General features: G+C 39.5%; 1 protein-coding gene across 1 annotated transcript in view; it reads left to right on the top strand.

Annotated features, from left to right (window-relative positions):
- Positions 1–21,495, top strand: part of NHS (NHS actin remodeling regulator) — a gene marked incomplete at its 5' end in the record, with an annotated part of 61,574 nt that overhangs the window by 22,805 nt on the left and 17,274 nt on the right. Inside the window, 1 exon segment of the mRNA XM_027775481.1 lies at positions 21,140–21,202. Within this exon segment, the coding sequence (XP_027631282.1) occupies positions 21,140–21,202 (63 nt within the window).

Raw genomic sequence — 21,495 nt, forward strand, 5'->3', positions numbered from 1 at the left:
AATGATAGAATAAACTCCGAGGCATCCAAACAATGGAGTGCTATGCAGCTGTAAAAAAAATGAGGAAGACCTTTATAAACAAGTAAGGAGTGATTGCCAGGGCATAATCTTAAGTACAAAGGACAAAGCCCAAAAGAGTATCTACAGTATGCTATCCCTCATATTAAAAGAAGAGTATATAAGAAAATTCACAAATATCCACTTGTTTGCATAAAAGAAATAGTCAATTATGGTATAACACAGCATAAACATCTCTAAAAATCTCTATGGTATACAAAGTTACATAATAAAAACTAAAGGACTTTTAAAATTTATTATTTTAATTTATTATTTCATTTTCTTTTATACATTCAATCACATTATTATTTGGCCTACAAAATGGATATTTCAACAGGTGAACATTTCTCCCAAGTACAGTGGATAAAACTATAAAATATCTTCAACAGATAATACCTATGGAATACTGTTCAGCCATAAAAATGACTCTGGCTTTTGACAGGAAGTGGACGAATATGGAAGATTTACTGCTGAGTGAAATAAGCCAGGCTATGAAGGAGAGGCATTGTATGTCCCCACTTAATATATACCAAGTGTCTGCACTCTATGACTGAAACTGATTGACTAAAGGATATAGAAAAACTAAAGGACTTTTGGGAAAGCAAAGTTAAGGGCACAGTACTCAAAAATTTCTTCCATAATCACACACAAAGATAGAAACCTAATTTCAAAAAAGCACAGTTTTATACATGCTAAATTATTTAAAAATACATAAATACAATAAATCGACACTTTACCTAGGGAAAAAAATATGCTGAAGTTTGCTTGTGGAAGTGAGTGTCAGAAGGGCTATAATTTGGAAGTTACTAGGAAGGGGCAGAAGAAGAGTTATCTGAGATCAGAGGGAAGGTTGTAACAGCAAGGGTGGGCAGGCTCCTAACACACAAAGCAAACTGAGGAAGCTGGTAGATATTTAGGGTGTGTTTTGTATATTCTTCCACAGCACAGTTCAGCTGGGGGCAGTTGCTGGGTTTACCTAGGGCCTCCCAAGGATGAAATTGTGCAAAAGCAAACACAACATTCATGTTTATGCTCAAATCATTCTCCTACAATATCAATTATATTGGGACAAACTCATATTTTCAAAACAAATGTTATGGTGGAACTGACCATATAGGAAGGATAAACTGCAAACTAATAGGTTGGTTTGTAGGGAGTGTGTGGGAAGGGTTTAGAAAGAATGGGGAAATGAGGAGGAAGTAGTAGGATTGAGGGGAGAGTGACATTTCTGAGTATGTATTTCATGTTGCTCAGACTCCTAGAGCCCAGATGATGTTTCAAATACCCTCCCAATAAATAAATAATTAGCATCAACTAGAATGTAAGGGAAGCCCAAAAGTGAAACAAACATTAACAAATAAATCTACCTATATTGCAAATGAATAACATAGCCACCCTAAAAGGGGTGGGGAGGGAGATAGGTAACCTTAGTAACTTTGGAAAACAATATTTTTGTTTTGTTTTGTTTTGTTTTTAACCACAATATTATTCATGGCTTGATGAATATAATTTTAAGTAGAACAGTAAGGCACAATTATGGATTCAAACAGTTTGCTCTACATTCAAAAGGGGGAAAGCCAGAAATTTAGGAAGTTTACAAAAGCAAGTCCAAGAGCCTCTGAGGCACCTGAGAGATGACTATCAGACAATCCTTCCCTTCATACAATTCCCATGTTACATCACTTGATCACAAAGTCAGAACACTTCAAAAAGAATTCCTCATTTGTTTACACTCGAGTCTTCTAGCCTAGCCACCTCTCTCTTCCTCAGCCCTTTCACTAGTATTCTTTAGCCCTTCCCTTCTTCAAGTGTGTTTAGATTTTCCTTCCTAAGCAAGCAGGCAATGGGGAAGTCAGCCAAGGGCAGATATATGAATAAAGAGACCTAGACAGACTTTATGATTAACAATAGCTTGCTTCCATGAGGACTAAACTAAGCTGACTTTGGCAAAAAACAAAACAAAACAAAACAAAGAAAACACTGCTCTGGCTTGCTCAAAGGCCTATCATTCCACCTCAGGTTGTGCCACCAATGCCAAAGTCCATGTTTCTAAGGGATTAGCAGTGGTCTACAAGAGGAGCCAGGAAGCCAGTGTAACCAGGCAGTTAATGCTACAATACAGTGCATGCTTTAGACCTCTCTTAGGAGCTGACTAGAGCTTCCAGCATAATCATTTGCCAAATGTAAAAGCCTTCAAGACACTGCGGACAATCTTTACATCTTGAATGGGATAAATTGGGCTCTTCCTTACCAGGAATTGCTCTACTTGGAAACGTGAAGTGAAAAGCGTGCCAGTGTGCATGACACTGAAGCTTAAGCTATGCTGCAGAGGTGTGAACGTGGGAGGCTTTATAAGGTGCCCAGCCTCCTTGTGCAAAAAACCATGAGAAAGTCCCCAAGTACATTGTGAGAGCAGTCCATCTGGTAGAGACTGTGTCAATTAAGCAAATCTGCAGGCAGGGGACTATCAACTATCTTGTCAACACTGCGCTGACAAGACAAGCCAGAAAGGTATACACACGTGGAGAATCAGAGACCAGAGGTAGAGTGATCTGGACAGCACTTGGCTCCACACCTCTCACCTTTCAAGAAGAGCAGCACCATCATAATGCTCTTGGATGACAAAACAGACTGCAGGGGACCAAGAGACAGTCACAGTCTTCTGAGAGAAGTGTTGGTTCCCAAAAACCTCCTGGGGAGGCAGCATCCCTAAGGCTCATTTATCAGTGAAGGTAAATAAAAACTGCCAGACCACGGAAACGCTTTGCCAAGTCAAAATGTATTTAATGGGCATAAAGCAGAAGAGATTTTGAAGGTTAATAAAAAGCACTGAGATTGAAAGATCAAGTGAGGGGTAGGTTGGGTGTTAGAGAAGCAGAAAGCAAAGGACATATGGAAAAAGTTGAAGGAGATGGTGGCGCCTGGTAGGAGGAAGGTAACATGGCTGCAATCTATATCCAGTGGCTGACTCGTTCTTGGCATGATTCTTCCTCTTGCTTTTTCTGAAAGTGAATAGACAGATGTTATCCAGCAGCAGAATAGGGTGAAATGATACTTACAAATGAAAACCTGCTGAATGGATTCTGAAGAGAAATAGGCTGGGTGTACCATTCCATAATGTCCCATGTATGCCAAAGGCAGGTATATGTTGACAGTGCACATCTGGGGTTGTTAGGAAGCAGTAGTATTTGGGAAGAAGAGGGATGGTGAGGTGAAGGTAGGGCTGGTGAATAGGACAACTCTTGTCCCAGTTCTCAAATACTAGAGATCCAGGAGCAGTTTGGTTTCAGTCCTTTAGTCAGGAAACTGGATGCTCAATTTTTGTTCTCACTTCAGCTTCAACCAACATGCATAGCACCTGTACCAGCTCACTGCGGGAGATCTTGCCATCAGTATCTAAATCAAACAGCAATCTAAATAGTTATCTAAACCAAAAAGCAAAGAGCAGCTTATTGCTTTGGCTATTGAGTGGTTCTGATTCATTCACACTTTGCTCTTTACATCACTGTCAGTGGGTCGGAAACAAGCCAAGGTTCTTATAGATACACGGAAGTTCACCTGGTCCTCCCCATCTGGAAAGAAGGCATTGATGATCAAGTGGGTTAATTGCAAGTTCTAGAATCTGCAGGAAATATTCCCAGCTGAGTCTCATTCTTTCCTTGGTACAGCCTAGTGAACCAGGTATAGAGGTGGGTGATTTGACTGTGGGAAAAGCCAGTATCCTTGATCGCCTCAAGGTCTTCGTTTGCAGTGAAGTGGTGGCCTGAGACTATCCCTGAACTGGGAGCTCCTGTAAAAGTGATCCTGTCAGAAGCAACAGTATAAAGCTAAAAACAGAACTGTATAAAAACGTGTTTCTCTAGTTAGTAACTTTTAAAAAACAAACTCCAAGGTTTTTAAGTTAATTTATTTTTTCTATAAGTGATAGAGACAGAATGACTGAAACCCCAAAAGGGTCTTGACACTGCAGTCCACCTGCTGCCCCCCTCCCGCGCTTCAGCTGGCTCTGGATCATCACGGGCAAGCATCTGCCCTTGTGTTCTCAGGGAGGACTCAAGACCAAACTTGTAACTTTCTCAAGTGGGAAAGCCTCATGGAGGCTGCTGCACCACCATTTTGCTGCTGCACCACCATCCAACCCCAGTAATTTTGTTTTTCAAAAAGGAATGCGTTAACAGTTCTGAAACTACTTTATAGATATGTCTACTAGGACTGAGCAAATAAATAAATACATGGTAGATGATGACAGTCAAGTTTCTCACTGTTGGAGAAAGGAAGTAGAAATAAGTGAAGGGGGGAAGTCTAGAATAACCTTCATGGTGTTGGATTAGAATCTCAAGTGCCAGTATAAATTCATATACATACGTACACATGTATATAGTTATATACAAATGGTCAATTAAGAATTGATTACAAAGAGAATATAGTAATTTTAGCTGCAGAACCTGACAGACAACATCTAAACCAAATTATCAAAGTTAACATCACCAGTAACAGGACACATCTGTATATGAACCTCCTGCTACGTCGTGATGCTACTTCTTTGGGACTCCTGAAAAAAAAAAAAAGTGTCATCTCAATCTAATCGTGCATAAACATCTGACAAGTTCAAATTGAAGACATTCCAAAAGTTCACAGTCATGGAAGAAGACGACTGAGGAACTAACAAAATTGAAGACTAAGGAAAGTTGACAACTAAATGCAAATTGCAATCCTGGATTGGATCCTGAGTGTGACAAAGAACAAAGGAAAACTGGCAAAAGTAAAACAAAGCTTAATATATCTGTCGATAGTATTTATCATTATTGATTTCTTGGTTTCAATAAATTATGGCTACATAAGTCATTAACATTATGAAAAGCTGGGGAAAGTGTATATGGGAATGCTACTATTTTACTTCTCTGTAACTCTAAAATTATTTCTCAAAAGAAAGTTAAAATACACATGAGGGGACTTCAAGTAGTTCAAGGAAAATGGAATTAGAGTATTAAGTTTATTTCTGTGTCCCCCATTTCTTTTTATGTTTTTATTTTTTCTTTTTATATTACATTGAATCACATATATCCTCACAGTGTATTACATTGCTTTTTCCAGCATGATTACCATGCATATCAGTCAAGACAAAGAGATCACTATCCCCAACATCAACATCAAATAGCTTTTCATCATTTTTTTCAGATTATTATTATTTATTCTCATTATTTTTTTAAACATTCAATCACTACATATCATTTGGCTTGCAAAGAGAATTTACCCAACATGAAATACTTCTCAGACCAGTTCAGTTGAGGATACTATACACATCATCATCAACAGGTAATAAACCATTTCTGTGTCTTGCTAATGTCGTGCCTCTCTATGTGTTCTCTTGCTATCTTTCTCTATACTCTTCCCTTCTCCCGCCCCATTCCACACTATCTTCAGCATCTCTAACTATTTTCACTGCTTTTATGCACTCCAGTATTTCAATCTCTACCATAAAGTGCGAATAGGCAGTATATATGAAATGGATGCATACAATATCTTTCTTTCATATCCTGACTTGCTTCACTCAGCAATAGATCCTCCATATCTGACCACTTTCTATCAAATGTTTTTTGTTTGTTTGTTTGTTTGTTTGTTTTTATGGCTGAGTAGTATTCCATGAAGTATATATGCCAAACTTTTTCAACCCATTCATCTGTTTGTGGACACGTGGGTTGGTTCCATGTCTTAGCAATTGTGAATAATGCTGCAATAAACACTGATGTGCAAGTGCTTTTCCAGCTGAGCGTTCTCCTGTCCTTTGGGTAGATACCCAGAAGTGGGGCTGCTGGATCAAATGGTAGTTCTATTTGTAGATCTGTGAGGAACATCTATATTGTTCTCCACAGTGGCTGAATCAGTTTACATTCCCACCAACAGTGTAGGAGAGTTTCCCTTTCACCACATCCCTGCCAACACTTACGAATTTTTGTATTTTTAATCTTCGCCATTCTAACAGGAGTTAGGTGGTATCTCATTGTGGTTTTAATCTGCATCTCCCTTATGATGAGGGATGTTGAGCATTTCCTCTTATGCTTTTTGGCTGTTTGTATGTCTTCCTTAGAGAGATTTGTGTTCAGCTCATTTTCCCATCTTTTAATTGGGTGCCCCCAAATCTGAAAGCTAGTTCAATTAGTTGAACTAGTTGCACAGTTTTTCACATTATGCATTTCCACTAACTTTCTGAAGACGTGTGTGTGTGTGTGTGTGCCCCCAAATCTGAAAGCTAGTTCAATTAGTTGAACTAGTTGCACAGTTTTTCACATTATGCATTTCCACTAACTTTCTGAAGACGTGTGTGTGTGTGTGTGTGTGTGTGTGTGTGTAGCCATGGATATTCTAGTTTCTCAATTAGAACATATATTCCCAGTGCCTATAATGACTTCAGGAGAAGGTAAGTTTAACCAGGAAATGCTTAGTTCAGAACTTCTATACTTTTAACAGTATAAAATCTGGAAAAACACAGAGAATCTGCTCTAAGATGATTAGAAGTTGCCATGGTATTGGAAACTTTGGCTCCAAGCATGCTGTCTTCTCATGGCATAGACTCCCATTTCAGAATGTAGAGTCAGTGTGCCAGAGCACACTCACCCTTATCTTCTGCTGAATGGAATATTCAACTCATCTGTTCTCATCTGCCATGTCCCTTGGTCCAGGCCCAGATCTGTAAATACTTGGGGGCATGCACCTGCTCTTCCAATTTGCAAGTCTAAGCTAGACATTCCAAATAAATTACAGCACTCTTTTTCACTGAGTCTGCATGTCCGCTGCTCATCAGAGTTGGCACTTGAGTTGAAACATCTCTTATTGCTGCTTTCAGCCTGCAGTAGAGTGCATGTGGACCCTAAGTCCCTGTTTAGATTCTAATATATAGATACAGGTAAGTGAGGAAGTTACCCATCCTCAAATTTCCCTCTCCAAATCTCATCAGGGTGATCTGAGAGTGCAGTGGCTATTGGTTTCCATGGTAGTGGATGAAAATGTTTAGAATGAGATGGAGCTCTTATAGGAAAAGTTGATAAGTTCTAGAGAAACACAGAGGCCTAAATCCTTATCATTATGATCAACCGTGAACTAATTCCATCATATTGTCCTTATGGGTATACTCTTTGCCAGACTTGATACAATTAGTTAAGAAAGTATCAAGGATTCTTTATCATTTCTTTTTCTTTTTTCTTGTTTTTAAGAATTATTTACTTAATTTTATTTATTATTATTTTAAATTTGACCAGAGAGAGAAAGAGAGAGAGGAAGTGAGAAAGCAAGCTACCAGGTCCAAGACTCAAACAACAGTCAACCATGTGAGAGTCCAGTACCTTAACCACCATGCCACCTGTCAACCCTTCTTTGTCATTTCATAGCCTAAAAATGGTTTTCAACTCATTACACTGTGCATTCCAGGACTTTTAAAACTAATGTCAAATTACACTTTTCTTCTTACTAAGAAAGTTCATTTGAAGGACAGGGAACATTTCGACAACCTTATTGGGAAAGAAATGGATGAAATCACTCAAATCAGGGCCTACACCTACTTAGTCATAGTCCAGAACTATCAATGACCATATTTATTCTTCTGTTTTCACTCAAGAAGAAGGGGGAAAAATGGGTCTTGGGAGAAAGCAGCTTCTGAAGAAAAAACAAATAGCTTACAAAAGAATCATTAGAAGCTAGACTCCCACATGACTGACCACATTCGGGTCCCAGATCTGGTGACATGCTTTCTCACTTTCTCTTTCTCTGTGTGTGTGTGTCTCTCTCTAGTCAAATTAAAAAATAATAGTAGTAATAAATAAAATAAAATAAATAATTCTCTCAAAAAAAAAAAAAGTTTGAGAATAGAGTTCTGAGCCAGGAGAGAAGATCAAAGACCAGAACTGGCAGGAGGGGCAATTCAGTAGTACTTGGCCAGCCCTGGGATAGAGACCTTCTCACTGTCCTGCTCCCTTTTCCACCCTCAGCTCTGCCTTCTCTTATCCATAGCCTCTCCCATCCTTCCCTTTCTCAACGGGTTTGTAATAAAGATCTTTAATATACTATTGGCTTACACTAGTGTCGGGATTTTTAAAAACACTGGTCAAGACTTTCCTTTGCTATAAAAAGGCAAATCCATGAGTCCTAGACAAGATATTTTATAAAATATCTTCCTAGTTTTGTGGCTTTCCTCAAAAATATTCTGTCGTTTTATGACCTTCTGTCTAAAAATGTTTCTGTTCTTCCAAATGAAATCACTCTTTCTTCAGTTTAGGTGTTCCCCTTTATCTCAGATAATTTGTTTCTCTAAATCAGTTAAGAAAAATTCTAACCTTGGTATGAGAATCTTTGACATATAAATTCATCCTTAATCTTGAGCCTTTAGTTCCTCCATTCTTCTTAAAGAAGCTCAAATCCTTAGACCAAAACTCCAGACCCCCTACCATTAAGCCTTAATGTACCTTTCCAGATGGATTTTCCACAAATCCTTCACACAGACTCTAGAACTCAGCCAAACTAAACTACACATGCTCTTCCTCAAAATCTTCTGCACTCTCAAAACAATTATCTCCACTGGGAATGCTTCTCTCTCAATGTGGCCTCTCATTTATTTCTTTACTTAGGAAAAAAAATTGAACACCTACTCTTAGTAAATACTACAAAGATACAAAAATGAGACTTAGTCTTTATTATCCAGAGTACATGGATACTAGAAACAATTATATCAATTGACTACATGGTGCTAATACCTAACTAGTATGTGGTGTTGGGATGAAGTGGGTAGAAGGATTCAACTTTGTGAAAAAGGTAGCACTTGAGAAGGCCTTAGATGATGGGATAGAATTTCAATATGAACACTGGGAAGGGATCAATTCCAGGCTGAGGAAACCACAAGAGGTAGGAAAACATAAAATGTGTGCACATGAATTCCAGTACTTTCCTTTGGGTAGTGCACAGCGTGTGTGAATGGAGGACACTGGCTTTAATGTTTCAACAGGCAAGATCTTGAAGGCTCTTGAATGCTAGACTAAAGAGTTTGGACTTATTCTGTAAACCTGGCACATTATTGCAGGGCTATGAGCACACAGATAACAATGATCAAAGGATCTGGGCTTTATGAAAATATCAGGGTATGTGTGTATAAGATTAACTTCCTCAGTCTCTAGAAGTTCTTTTTTCATGTCATATGGAAAGAAGAGCCTGATGTTAGTCTCAGACATAAGACTGCAGAAATGATGATGCCTAGAACACAGCCCAGCTACTCACCTGTTTGGTCTTTGCAGAAGACAGATGGCTCTTAGGCACGTGCTGGCAATTTGCTGGTGGTACCTGCTGCAGAGCCTGGAATGACAGAATGATACAACTCTTAAGCACAGAACATGGTTTTTCCCTCTCTACCCACTTACAAGAACCACCAGAAGCAGTCTGCTTTGAGTCCATGTCAGCTCTCCACGATAACATAAGCTGCAGAGGCCATTATCACCTTGGCACCCCACAGAACATCAACACTGGCTCATAGTTTTCTGATTGGACTGAGGAACAGGAAGTAGCAAGGACTTTAGATGCCTTAGACACTATTATTTCAGAGAGTGAAAGCCTGGTACCATGTAATTTATCAGCCAGGGTCCAGTCAGGAAACAGAAACTACACTAGCTATTGGGGCATTGGAAAAGTCGTAACATATTTCTCTATCTTTTTCTTTTTCTTTTTTTGGAGAGGTTTTTGCTATAGGGCATGTGCGTTTGCCAGAAAGGCAGAGAGAGACAGAAAGCGAGAAATCACCCCCCAGGGGGGATGGCCACGCCACAATCCCTTCTCCTCCATTCTCCTCTTGGGATCTTGGGCACGCACGCACACGCGCCCAGAGTGAGTTTAAACCACTGGACTCGAACCACGGTCGACTATATGGGAGTCCAGTGACATAGCCATTACGCCAACTGCTGGTCTCAATATTTCTCTATGTTTTTCTATGCAAAAAATGCATCATAAGTTTTCTGATGACCCAATATTTTAATAGAACTAATTTAATATAAGAAACTCATTACAAGACTGACAGGGCAATAGAAAACTAAGGTGATACCCAAAGAGTATCAGCAGCACACAACTGACACCCCTAGTGCTGGGGAATATTAGGAAGGGGTTGGAATTACTGGGGCAGCCCCGCGATACTAAAACCTAGACCTCTGAAGAGGAGCCACAGTCTGGCTGGTGCCAGTACCTCAGGGGCTTCAATACTCAGAAGCCCCTGAAGAGGTAGCACCCAACCCTTCAATTAGGAGGTCCGGCCTGACCAGTGCTAATGCATACAGGAGCTCAGAAGAAGGAGCTCCCCAATAGAGCTGGATCTGGCTGGTGTCTCTGAGGGGCCACAATATGGCTGGTTCTGGGAGCACAGAACAAATGAGAGTGGAACCAACTATGAAGGACCATTGCTGGGATGATGCTAACAGAAACAGTGAGCACCAGGAAATAAGTCTCTTCTTCCTCTTCCCGTCTTCTAGTCTCCCTCCTGCACCCCACTGGCAGAACTTAACAGGGAGAAGCTGACAAGGAAGACATATTGTTTGCACAGTCCTGGCATTACGGAGCAGAGTACAGAAGAAGAGAGACAAGAGGTTAATAACCAGCGCAATAGCTAATGGAAGCATTAGCCAATGAGTCTGGTTCATATTAAATATTATGAGAAATAAAGACAATTCCTTGTTACAGAGTTTAGTTTGGGAATTCTTTCTTTCTCTTTTAAATATTGGCCTGGCTGTGGAATAGTCAATAAAATTACTTGTCTGTACACATTATTACAGAGTATTTGCAGGTTGACATTCTCTTGGGTGCCTGCATCTTTTTCACTGTTCAAAATATAGGCAGACAATGGAATACTACTCACAATAAAAAGGAGTGAATTATTGACACACACAACAACTTGGATGGATCTCAAAGGCATTATTCTGGGTGAAAGAAGCCAGTCTCAAAAGGTTACATATTGTAGGATTCCATTTATACAATATTTTCAAAAAGACAAAAACCATAGTGATGGAAAACAGATTGGTGTCTACCAGGGGTTAGGAGTGGGGAAGGCTGTGACTAGGAAGAGATGGCATAGGAGAGTTTTGGGGAGTAATAGAACAGCTTCACATCTTGATTGTGGTAGTGGTTATACGAGTCTATAGGATAACATTCATAAAAATGAACTAAAAAAATAGGGAAAGGAAAAACTGTAAAGGCAGAATCTGCATGGCTTGTTTGTGAGCTCTTACCTTTTTTACTCTTTAAAAATGTGTTGCAGTGAGGTCAAGTTTGACCCTGCTGAGCTTTTGCTACATCTGGTCTGAGTTACTGGTGCAAAGGTTCACTTGGAGTGGGACTGAGTGTATAACATCTCTTTAGTCACTACCCGGCTCTGAGCCCCCCAGCTGAGGGTAAGTCATGGAGAGTAATGGAGGAATGCTCCCCCCACCTCTGGGCTATCCCATTGACTCACACTGCCAGCAACTCTGATTTGGGTGAGGGTATTTGTGCTGTTTGTAGCAGTTCAAAGAACCTTTCTTCCATGCACTTCAAAGCCTGGCCTGCCTTTTCTTAGCTCATGTCTTTTATTTGGTGCTAGCAACCTCTGAAGAATAATGGAGCTGGATGGTGCTGGCAGTGGCTCCACTAACTGGCAAAGCTTGCCACAGAGGGTGAATCAGATACCCACTGGCATCAACCTCATGGTGATCATGGACCAGTGGGCCCTGCTTGGTGTTCTTGACAGTACAGAGCAATTCCTGGGAATACGTGACTGAGTAAACTGGTCAAAAGGAGTTGTATTCCATCCTTGGCTCCCCATAGCCCCCTTTTCCACTCATGCGGGGACCACTTTCCACAAATGCCTCCAAATATATTTTTTTCATGCTCTGCATGATTATAATGCTTTATTAATAGGATATGATTAAACAAAATGTTCCTGAATCTTGAAATAAATGAAATAATTTTGTATTCCATTAACTTAAAAATTTTTGTTCCATTCCAGTTGAGATCAGAAGGAGAGAGCTATGCTTTGTTGTTTCATGTTCTCTTTCAAAAAGCTACTCTTGGACCAGCTGGTGGCGTACTGGTTCAGGAAGCCAGATCTCACATGGCCAAATGTGGGTATGAGTCCCAGACCTGGCAGCTTGAAAGACCAAGCATGTGTGCATGTGTGCCCAAAATTCTGAGAGAAGAATTCAAGAGAAGGGATTGCAGCATAGCCATCCCCCTGGGGTGGGGGGTGCTTTCTCACTTTCTTTCTCTGTCTCTCCTCTGGCAAGCACACATGCCCCCTATAGCACATACACACACACACACACACACACACACACACACACACACGCCCTCTTTTTGTGTGCACAACTTCGGTGAAAACTGCACTGTTGCCAGGCAGGTCAAGCTTTGTTCACTTCAGGCAGACTTCAACCCCCAAGACTCTACTGATAGGATGGGATTCAAAAGTCGACAAGCACGCACACAATCTCTTGTGTCTGGCTTCTTTTGCTCCATATCATTTTTTGAGATTGATATACCATGTATCATTAATGTATTCTTTTTTATTACTATGTAGTATTCCATTTCATAAATACAGTATTCCACAGTATGTTTATCTACTCTGCTGTTGGTAGATATATGGGTTCTTTTCAGTTGTAGGGTTTTGTTGGTTTGTTTGGCTTTTTAAAATAAAGCTGCTAGGGAACCAGCAGTTAGCGTAATGGCTATGTCACTGGACTCCCACGTAGTCGACCGCAGTTCGCATCCCGGACCCGGTGGCTTAAAACTCACGCCGGGCGCATGTGCATGCGTGCCCAAGATCCCGAGAGGAGAATGGAGGAGAAGGGATTGCGGCGTGACCATCCCCTCTGGGGGGTGATTTCTCGCTTTCTGTCTCTATGTCTCTCTCTGTATGTCTGGCGAGCGCACGTGCCCTATAGCGAAAACCTCTAAAAACAAAAACAAAAAAAACCAGGGACCACTTGTGGTCTTCTTTTAAAAAAAATAAATAAATAAAGCTGCTATAAACATTTTTGTGCAATGATTTTTGTGGGCATACTAATTCTTCTGTACCTTCGTATATCTAAGAGGAAATGAAAAGGCAGGCATATATTTAAGTTTATAAGATGCTGCCAAACAGTCTCCAAAGTGTCACACCATTTTATAGTCCACCATAATGTATGAGAGTTCCAGTTGCTTCACATCTTTGCCAACATTAGGTAGTGTTAACTCTTTTCATTTCAGCTTCTTTAATATGCAGAAGTATGTCATTGTACTTTTCACTTGAGTTTTACCAATGAATGATGATGTTGAGCACCTTTGTATATACTTATTGACCTTTTGTATATTTTCTTTTGCAAAGAAATTCCCAGAAGAAGAGGAAGTAGTGGTGGCTATCAGGGAAAGTTAAGGGCATGATTTGGTAAAGAAAGTTTACTGATGAAAAGGGGATTTTTCTCAGACCTTAATATTCATGCTTTGTGGTTTTAAAAAATAGATATTAGTGGGGACCAGAAGATGGCATAATGATTATATCTCTGGACTCCCACATAGTCAACCATGGTTCTAGTCCCGGACCTGGCAACTTAAAACTCAGGCCAGGCACATGTGCATGTGTTCCCAAAATCCTGACAGGAGAATGGAGAAGAAGGGATTACAGTGTGGCCAAACCTTCTAAGGGGTGTTTTTTTACTTTCTATCTCTCTGCCTCTCTCTGTCTCTCTGACAAGTGCACGTGCCCTATAGCAAAAATCTCTCATATTAATGTGTAAAGTGGTTAAAAGAAGAAGTCAGTAAGCAACTAAATATCTTCCTCTCCTGCTCACAACCATTGTCCGGAGTTCTACTTCAGTGATTTATTTTCTTGGGTTTCCCACAAGTTCTCAGCACCTAACAAGGAGCATCTGTGGGCTTCTTTATGGCCTGCCAGCTGACTGGGAGTACCATGTAAGGGTACTTGGGGTTGGGGGTGGCATGCCAGATGGGGTTGCTGCATTCAGGCCCATTGGGGGAGCAAGAAGGCCCTGACTGCCTGGAGAAGGGTGGTAGCAAAGGACAAATCTAGAAAGGAAAGAAGAGCTTAGGACAGAAAGTAGGATAGTCCCCTAAATTTATACTTATCTCATGATTTCATTTTCCCATGGTTGTTCACCTTGATGATTGTTGGGATTGAGGAGAGGGGAAAGGGGGAAGCACATGATGAATTCCAAATGATGTTTGGAATCCAAACTAAACATGTTTGGAAGATAAGGGCACAGTGCCAGCCAATGGGAGACTTTGAGAAAGTTTCAAGGAAAGACAAGTGCTATGTAATTGTAGCAACAAGGGCGACATATGAAGAAGCCATGGCCAGACTTCTTTAAGGCTTTGAGAAAGGTCGAGGCAATTCATCTTTATATACAACACATACCCACACGCTCCTGTGCAGAAGGATCTGAGGCAGAAGGGGAGTCCCCGTCCTCACACGGACAGGCCATAGTATGTGTGCAAATGCAGGGACTTGGTCTAAGGACAAACAGGCCCCATAGTAGAGTGACAATAAGAGCCTATATCACGTCACTAGAAACCCAGTGTGGTTTACAATGGACACTTCTGCTCTGAGGTTTTATTTATGTATTCGAATGTACTACAAATTCAGTCTACAGTGCGTAGTTCTCATGTTTAGGACAGCATGATAGTAATAAATCAGTTCTTAAAGTCAACTGCTATAAATGCCATGTGGTATTGGTTAGATCACAAACTAAAGCCAAATTTTCAAAACATTTCCTGCTGGAATACCCACAACATTTTAACAGATGTCTTTTGAAAAGTTTTGAAGCAAAATAAGCCCCCATCAGCATATAAAATAAAACTCAAAAGAAAGTAAAATATGGAGTAGAGGGATTATTTTTTCTTCTAGCAGTAAGAAAGATTGAGAAAAATCTTGAAATCTTTAGACAAATGCTTGTTCATAGCCACAGAACTGGAGAAATGAACTTTTCTCACACATACACCACAAGAAACATTGAGGTTTGAGAAATATCCTTTCATTATTCACCAAAGAAATTTCTCTAACTACTTTTGAGTATGTTTGTTATTTCTTGTTCTGAACACTGGTCATAACTCTGGTTTGCGTTGAAGCAATCACACAGGAAGCTAGAGGAAGGATTTGAAGGTATAACTCAAACCCAAAAAGGGGATGCAGAGACAGAAATGGAGTGAAAGCGTCAAATAAATATCTTTTGTCAGGAACAAGATGGGCATGACTGGTAGTGGCTGATTCTACAATGTTTTAGCTTAGAGTCTGAGGTTTCTTACAATCAGTGGTGGAAGGGCCTGAAAGGGGGCCTAGAAAAGGAAGGCAAAATCTCTCTCTCTCTGTCTCTGCATTTTTCTCCAACATTTTATTATGAGAAATCTCAGAAGTACAGAAGAGTTGAAAGAACTGCACGATGAACATGCAAATACCCATAAGGGAGAAATTATTTTTATTTTTAATCTGACAGCTTGTTTCCACTGGGACAGATTCTGGCCCTCACCAAAGGTATGCTCTTGAATGAGTAAGTGGTCTCCTAACAGTCTTGCCCTACACTTAGTGGAGGTTGTTCCCTTCCACTCCTGCACGCAGTGAAAATTCCAAAATCAGGAGTCCCTGTGGGTCTACCTCTATTATCTGTTTTTTTAGATGCTTCTTGCTCATGCTGTCATATCTCCTCCTGTGCTTTGTTCTCTTTGACTTTGTACTGAATGTAGTACTGAAAAATCATATGTGAGTAGAAATAATTTGATGTTATTTCTCTAGGAGAAGATTTTTGTTTGCTCATACCAGGCACATGGGGGTGCTAGTAGTACAACAAATATTTGTTGAGCACTATTGAGGCAGTAGGAAAACCATTACTAACAACAACAAAAAAATGGTTAGCCTTTCTCTGAATGGAGTAGAGGGATTATTTTTTCTTCTAGCAGTAAGAAAGATTGAGAAAAATCTTGAAATCTTTAGACAAATGCTTGTTCATAGCCACAGAACTGGAGAAATGAACTTTTCTCACACATACACCACAAGAAACATTGAGGTTTGAGAAATATCCTTTCATTATTCACCAAAGAAATTTCTCTAACTACTTTTGAGTATGTTTGTTATTTCTTGTTCTGAACACTGGTCATAACTCTGGTTTGCGTTGAAGCAATCACACAGGAAGCTAGAGGAAGGATTTGAAGGTATAACTCAAACCCAAAAAGGGGATGCAGAGACAGAAATGGAGTGAAAGCGTCAAATAAATATCTTTTGTCAGGAACAAGATGGGCATGACTGGTAGTGGCTGATTCTACAATGTTTTAGCTTAGAGTCTGAGGTTTCTTACAATCAGTGGTGGAAGGGCCTGAAAGGGGGCCTAGAAAAGGAAGGCAAAATCTCTCTCTCTCTGTCTCTGCATTTTTCTCCAACATTTTATTATGAGAAATCTCAGAAGTACAGAAGAGTTGAAAGAACTGCACGATGAACATGCAAATACCCATAAGGGAGAAATTATTTTTATTTTTAATCTGACAGCTTGTTTCCACTGGGACAGATTCTGGCCCTCACCAAAGGTATGCTCTTGAATGAGTAAGTGGTCTCCTAACAGTCTTGCCCTACACTTAGTGGAGGTTGTTCCCTTCCACTCCTGCACGCAGTGAAAATTCCAAAATCAGGAGTCCCTGTGGGTCTACCTCTATTATCTGTTTTTTTAGATGCTTCTTGCTCATGCTGTCATATCTCCTCCTGTGCTTTGTTCTCTTTGACTTTGTACTGAATGTAGTACTGAAAAATCATATGTGAGTAGAAATAATTTGATGTTATTTCTCTAGGAGAAGATTTTTGTTTGCTCATACCAGGCACATGGGGGTGCTAGTAGTACAACAAATATTTGTTGAGCACTATTGAGGCAGTAGGAAAACCATTACTAACAACAACAAAAAAATGGTTAGCCTTTCTCTGAATAAACAATATGATTCATTTAAATAGAGCCATTAAAGAATAATTTTGTTCATACAAGTTTGCTCATCCAGTTTTTCCTAACCTTATCCATCAGCACCTATTAAGGAGTAGTAGCATGTTGGGCCAGCTAGAGATGCCATGAGATAGCAGTTCTCTTGTAGTTTTATTTCTTAGATGATTTAGGGGAAAAAATCATGCATTGATTATTGCATTCATCATGTAAAAACTTTATCAGAAATAATCAGAGCAATTTTACTTCCATTGACAAAACACTCAGGAAAGAGGATGCTTCTCAACATTACACTAAGGCAGTTATTAACTCCATAGCAGAAATAAAACCATAGCCCCTTTTAGCATTGTGAACCTAAATATTCTAAACTTACAGACCATCTGCAGGAATTGAAGCGCTCATGTCTAGGTGGAGGAACCAAAGAACACAATCCTCCTGCACCTAAGCTCAAGAGTACCTAGTTTCAAGCTTCACAGGCTGGAGATTGGAGCTACTAACAAAATAGTGAGAGAGGTGGGGCCAGTAGATGTTATAATAATTATGTCACTGGACTCCCACATAGTCGACCGCAGTTCAAGTCCCGGACCCAGTGACTTGAACTCATGCTGGGTGTGTGTGCATGCATGTCCAGGATTTTGAGAGGAGAATGGAGGAGAAGGAGTTGCAGTGTGGCTATCCCCCCAGGGGGTGATTTCTCACTTTCTGTCTCTCTGTCTGTCTCTGTCTTTCTAGTGAGTGCATGTACCCTATAGCAAAAATCTCTCTTAAAAAAATAATAAGAGAGGCCAATTAGCTGAGGAAGAAGCTACTGTGGAGTATAACCCAGGCAGATCTTGACTAAGTCATAGTGCCCAAAACCAAGCAGTCTGTACTGACTCTCTGGACTTGCCATCCTGTCACTGCCAGGTGTTACCTCATGCTTATTTACGTATTTTGAGTAATAAGCAACCTTTAATTTGCTTATGCCATTACAACAACCAACTACATTAGCAACAAAAGTGTTTTCTTGAGTTGGAGTCAGAGGCAGTTACTTACAATATCAGTATTAAAATGTTAAATTTCACATCATCTTTACCACTGTGACCTTCTGAACAATCTTATTGAGCAAAATAAGATTTGCATGTTTATTTCATCCTTAGGAAGGAAAAGGTCTAATTATCCAAACACTTGTTATTAGAAAATTAAACTCTGAAGGTGTCTAGAGCTGGCTTTCTCTCTCTCTCTCTCTCTCTCTCTCTATCTCTCTCCCTTTAAATCAGTAGTCTAACAAGGATTCAGAAAGACAAAACTGTTCAGTGTTTCTGACAAAGTAGAAATGGTGAAAATAGAAATAAGGCTTTAATTCAGCAAAATATAATACAGTGCTTTCTGTTATCCTGGAATGAACAGTTTCCCAATTACTTCATTCTAAAACCTGATAGTGTTCTTTCTATTCTGTGAGCTATTGGTTTATAGACTGAAGCAACTTCTGTAAATATAACACAGTTTGATTTAAACTTAAAGACATGTTTCCTTCTTAGAAAAATCCATTCCTGGGAAAATTTCACTATTCCCAGTAACAGTAGTAATACCAGCATTTTTTACTCATTTCTGACAGGATATGATCCAGTGACTCTTGGGCCTTATGCAAATAACCAGCTACCTTCATTCTTTTACTTGGTTTAGTTTTAAGTTTTGTGTTTCATTTACCTTATGCTTAATGGGATGAGTGGGTTTCTGAAGCAGATAAAAACTAAAATCTACTTGTCACCCCTCATTCCTAGAAAATATATTCAACAAGAGAACTGACTTAGGAGATTTAAGACAAAGTATACAAACTTATATATTAATATTAAAATTAATGTCATTCAGATGTTCTCTGACTTGCTATGTCAGTTTTTGAAAATTCTTTCATAAGACACCAAAGTCTTTGGTTTCTTTGAAATACTTTCTTTATCATTTAAGCTTTACTTCTGGCTCTGATTTTCTTACTTCCACGAGTTTTTTTCAGTTTACACACTCTGGTGTCTTACTTTGAGACCTCCATATCTTTATCTGTGACTCATTCTTAGAGAGAAACAGATCAGTGTCTGACCTCAAGCCACATATACTACATCTGTCAAAATGGTCACTTTCAGTGAGGGAGCAATAGACCCTATGAAGTCATTAGTTTTAAATAAGATCTAGATCGAAGTTAACTGGGCCTGAGGAGATTACATTTATTCTGCTTAAAAATTAGTGAGTGGCCCATCCACAGTGGAATGGGCAGTAGGGCTCTGCTGTGCAATATTAGAACCACATGGGAAGACTCTGGGTTCAATTTTCCATTTGATATGAAAATGCCAGGCTTACCCACAGACATACCCATAATCCAGACTGGCTGAAAGGCTGAAGGGAGGATTGCAGCATGGTAAAACTCTATTTAGAGTAGGTCTCTTTCTTTCTCTCTCTCCAAATAAATAAACATTAATTTAAAAAAATTAATGAGCAATTCAGTAAGTTCAAACTTATAAATTAGAGTCGGCAGGTGACATGGTGGTTAAGGGCATTGGATTCCCACATGGCTGACCGCAGTTCGTGTCTCAGACCTGGTGGCTTGCTCTCTCTTTCTCTCTCTCTCTCTCTGTTCCTCTCTGGTCAAATTTAAATAAGTAAATAAAGATAAAATAATTATTTTTTTAAAAAACTTACAAATTTAAAATAGAATTATATCTTGAGTGTCCCCCTCTCCCCAAATGCATGTCTGCCAAAGAACTAAAAATAACTAAACCCATAATATATCCATATGGAGCCCCTAATGGAACGAAGGTTGCTGGTGGTTTCCTCTACTTGTCTTCATGTATTTGCACTAAGATGGTAAGCCCCTTGGATTCTGTGGTATCTGTGTCCTCTTGAAATCTTAAGCATGCCCCTGAGTGTATTTGGGTTTCCAATCACTGTTAAAACACACAGCGCTGATACCATTCAAGTGTGCAGATATTTTGTTGAGCTCTTACAATGGGGAAGATACTTTGCATTGTGGAAGACTAAAAGGAAAATTAAATACAGTCCCTGACCTCTAGGAATCCACAACTTAATAGATAAAAAATTCATATCCAAGGATAATTTATGTCACATTAAATACATGCTATCACCCAGGTAAGTGCTTTAATGGAAACCTAACTGAATCCAAAACCAACATAATCTAGAGTTTAAAAGAGTTTCAATGTTCTCAGGACCTGAAAAGGAAATTCTGGTTGCCAGATTATTCTCCAGATAGGACTAGCTATATAATTTGTATGGCCCAGTACAAAATGGAAATGCAGGGCTCTTACTAAAAAATTAAGAATTTCAAGACAGTGAGAGCAGTGCACTAAACCAAGCATGGGGGCCTTCTGAGTGCAGGGCCTCTGAGACTGCACAGGTCACACACTCATGAAACTGCCCCATCTCCAAAGGTAGTCCATGAAAGTCAGGAAGAAACAAACTTGGAGCAGTCTAGAGGAAGAAATTTACATACGAAGTTTTTTTCCATTTAGTTCATTGACAAATAAAATCACTCTAAGACAAAAATTCAGTCTTTTCCAAATTAGCAAATGCCATGGGAAGTTAAAAGCTTGGAAAATTATAATTTGCTAAGACATTTTCACAGATATTTCATGGCTAGAAGATAAGGATAATAATAATAATAATAATAATGGGTCATCGGAAAAAATACATCATGACTTTTCTGATGATCCAACAGTTGTAGTGGTAGCTGACACTAACATGCAGAGCTTATTAAGTACCAGGATTCTCCTAAGTGTATTACATATACTTACTCATTTAATCCTCAAAACAGTGCTGGCAGGTAGATGTTATTATTTTCTCATTTTACTACAAATAAAGAAACTGACCTTAGAGAGGTTGAGTAATAGAGACTGCTCACACACAAAATAAGTGGTAGAGCCAAGATCTGAACTCAGACAGCCCAGGTCCAGAATCTGTGGTCTTTGCTATGTATGCTACCTCTCAAGAAAATGAAGATTCATTAGGGAAGAAGGGAAGAAGGGAGTTATTCCAGTATATTTATTCATTAATAGCAAATATTTGGCCTGACAAAGGTATCCTATGTGTTGTGTGTACATTTTTAATTTTTCTTTTTTTTTTGCATTTCATATTCATAGTTTAACAGCACCCGTTCGCCCTCCCCCACTGAGTGTTGCCACATGACCCCATGGAGTAGAAAGGTATTGGTTCTGAGAACATTCCTGCACAGTCCTATTCTGCTCTTTCCAGCCACTGTCCCTTTCTTCTCTCTTTTAACTTTATCGTAAACTCTCATTTGTAACTAACAGTTTTTCTTTTAAATCACCTTAAAGAGCGATATTTTCCTAACTTGAATCGAACGAAACATTATTCAGACAGCCATGCCATTTGGCTTTTCCCTCCATTTACTCCCTACCTCCCTTATACCCCCAAGTTGCAATCCAGACTGTTTAACATGAGCATCACCTAAAGCTGCTCCTGGAATTTCCGGTTT

This window comes from Tupaia chinensis, unplaced genomic scaffold (genome assembly GCF_000334495.1).
Source record: "Tupaia chinensis unplaced genomic scaffold, TupChi_1.0 Scaffold000567_1, whole genome shotgun sequence".
Lineage (NCBI taxonomy): Eukaryota > Metazoa > Chordata > Mammalia > Scandentia > Tupaiidae > Tupaia > Tupaia belangeri.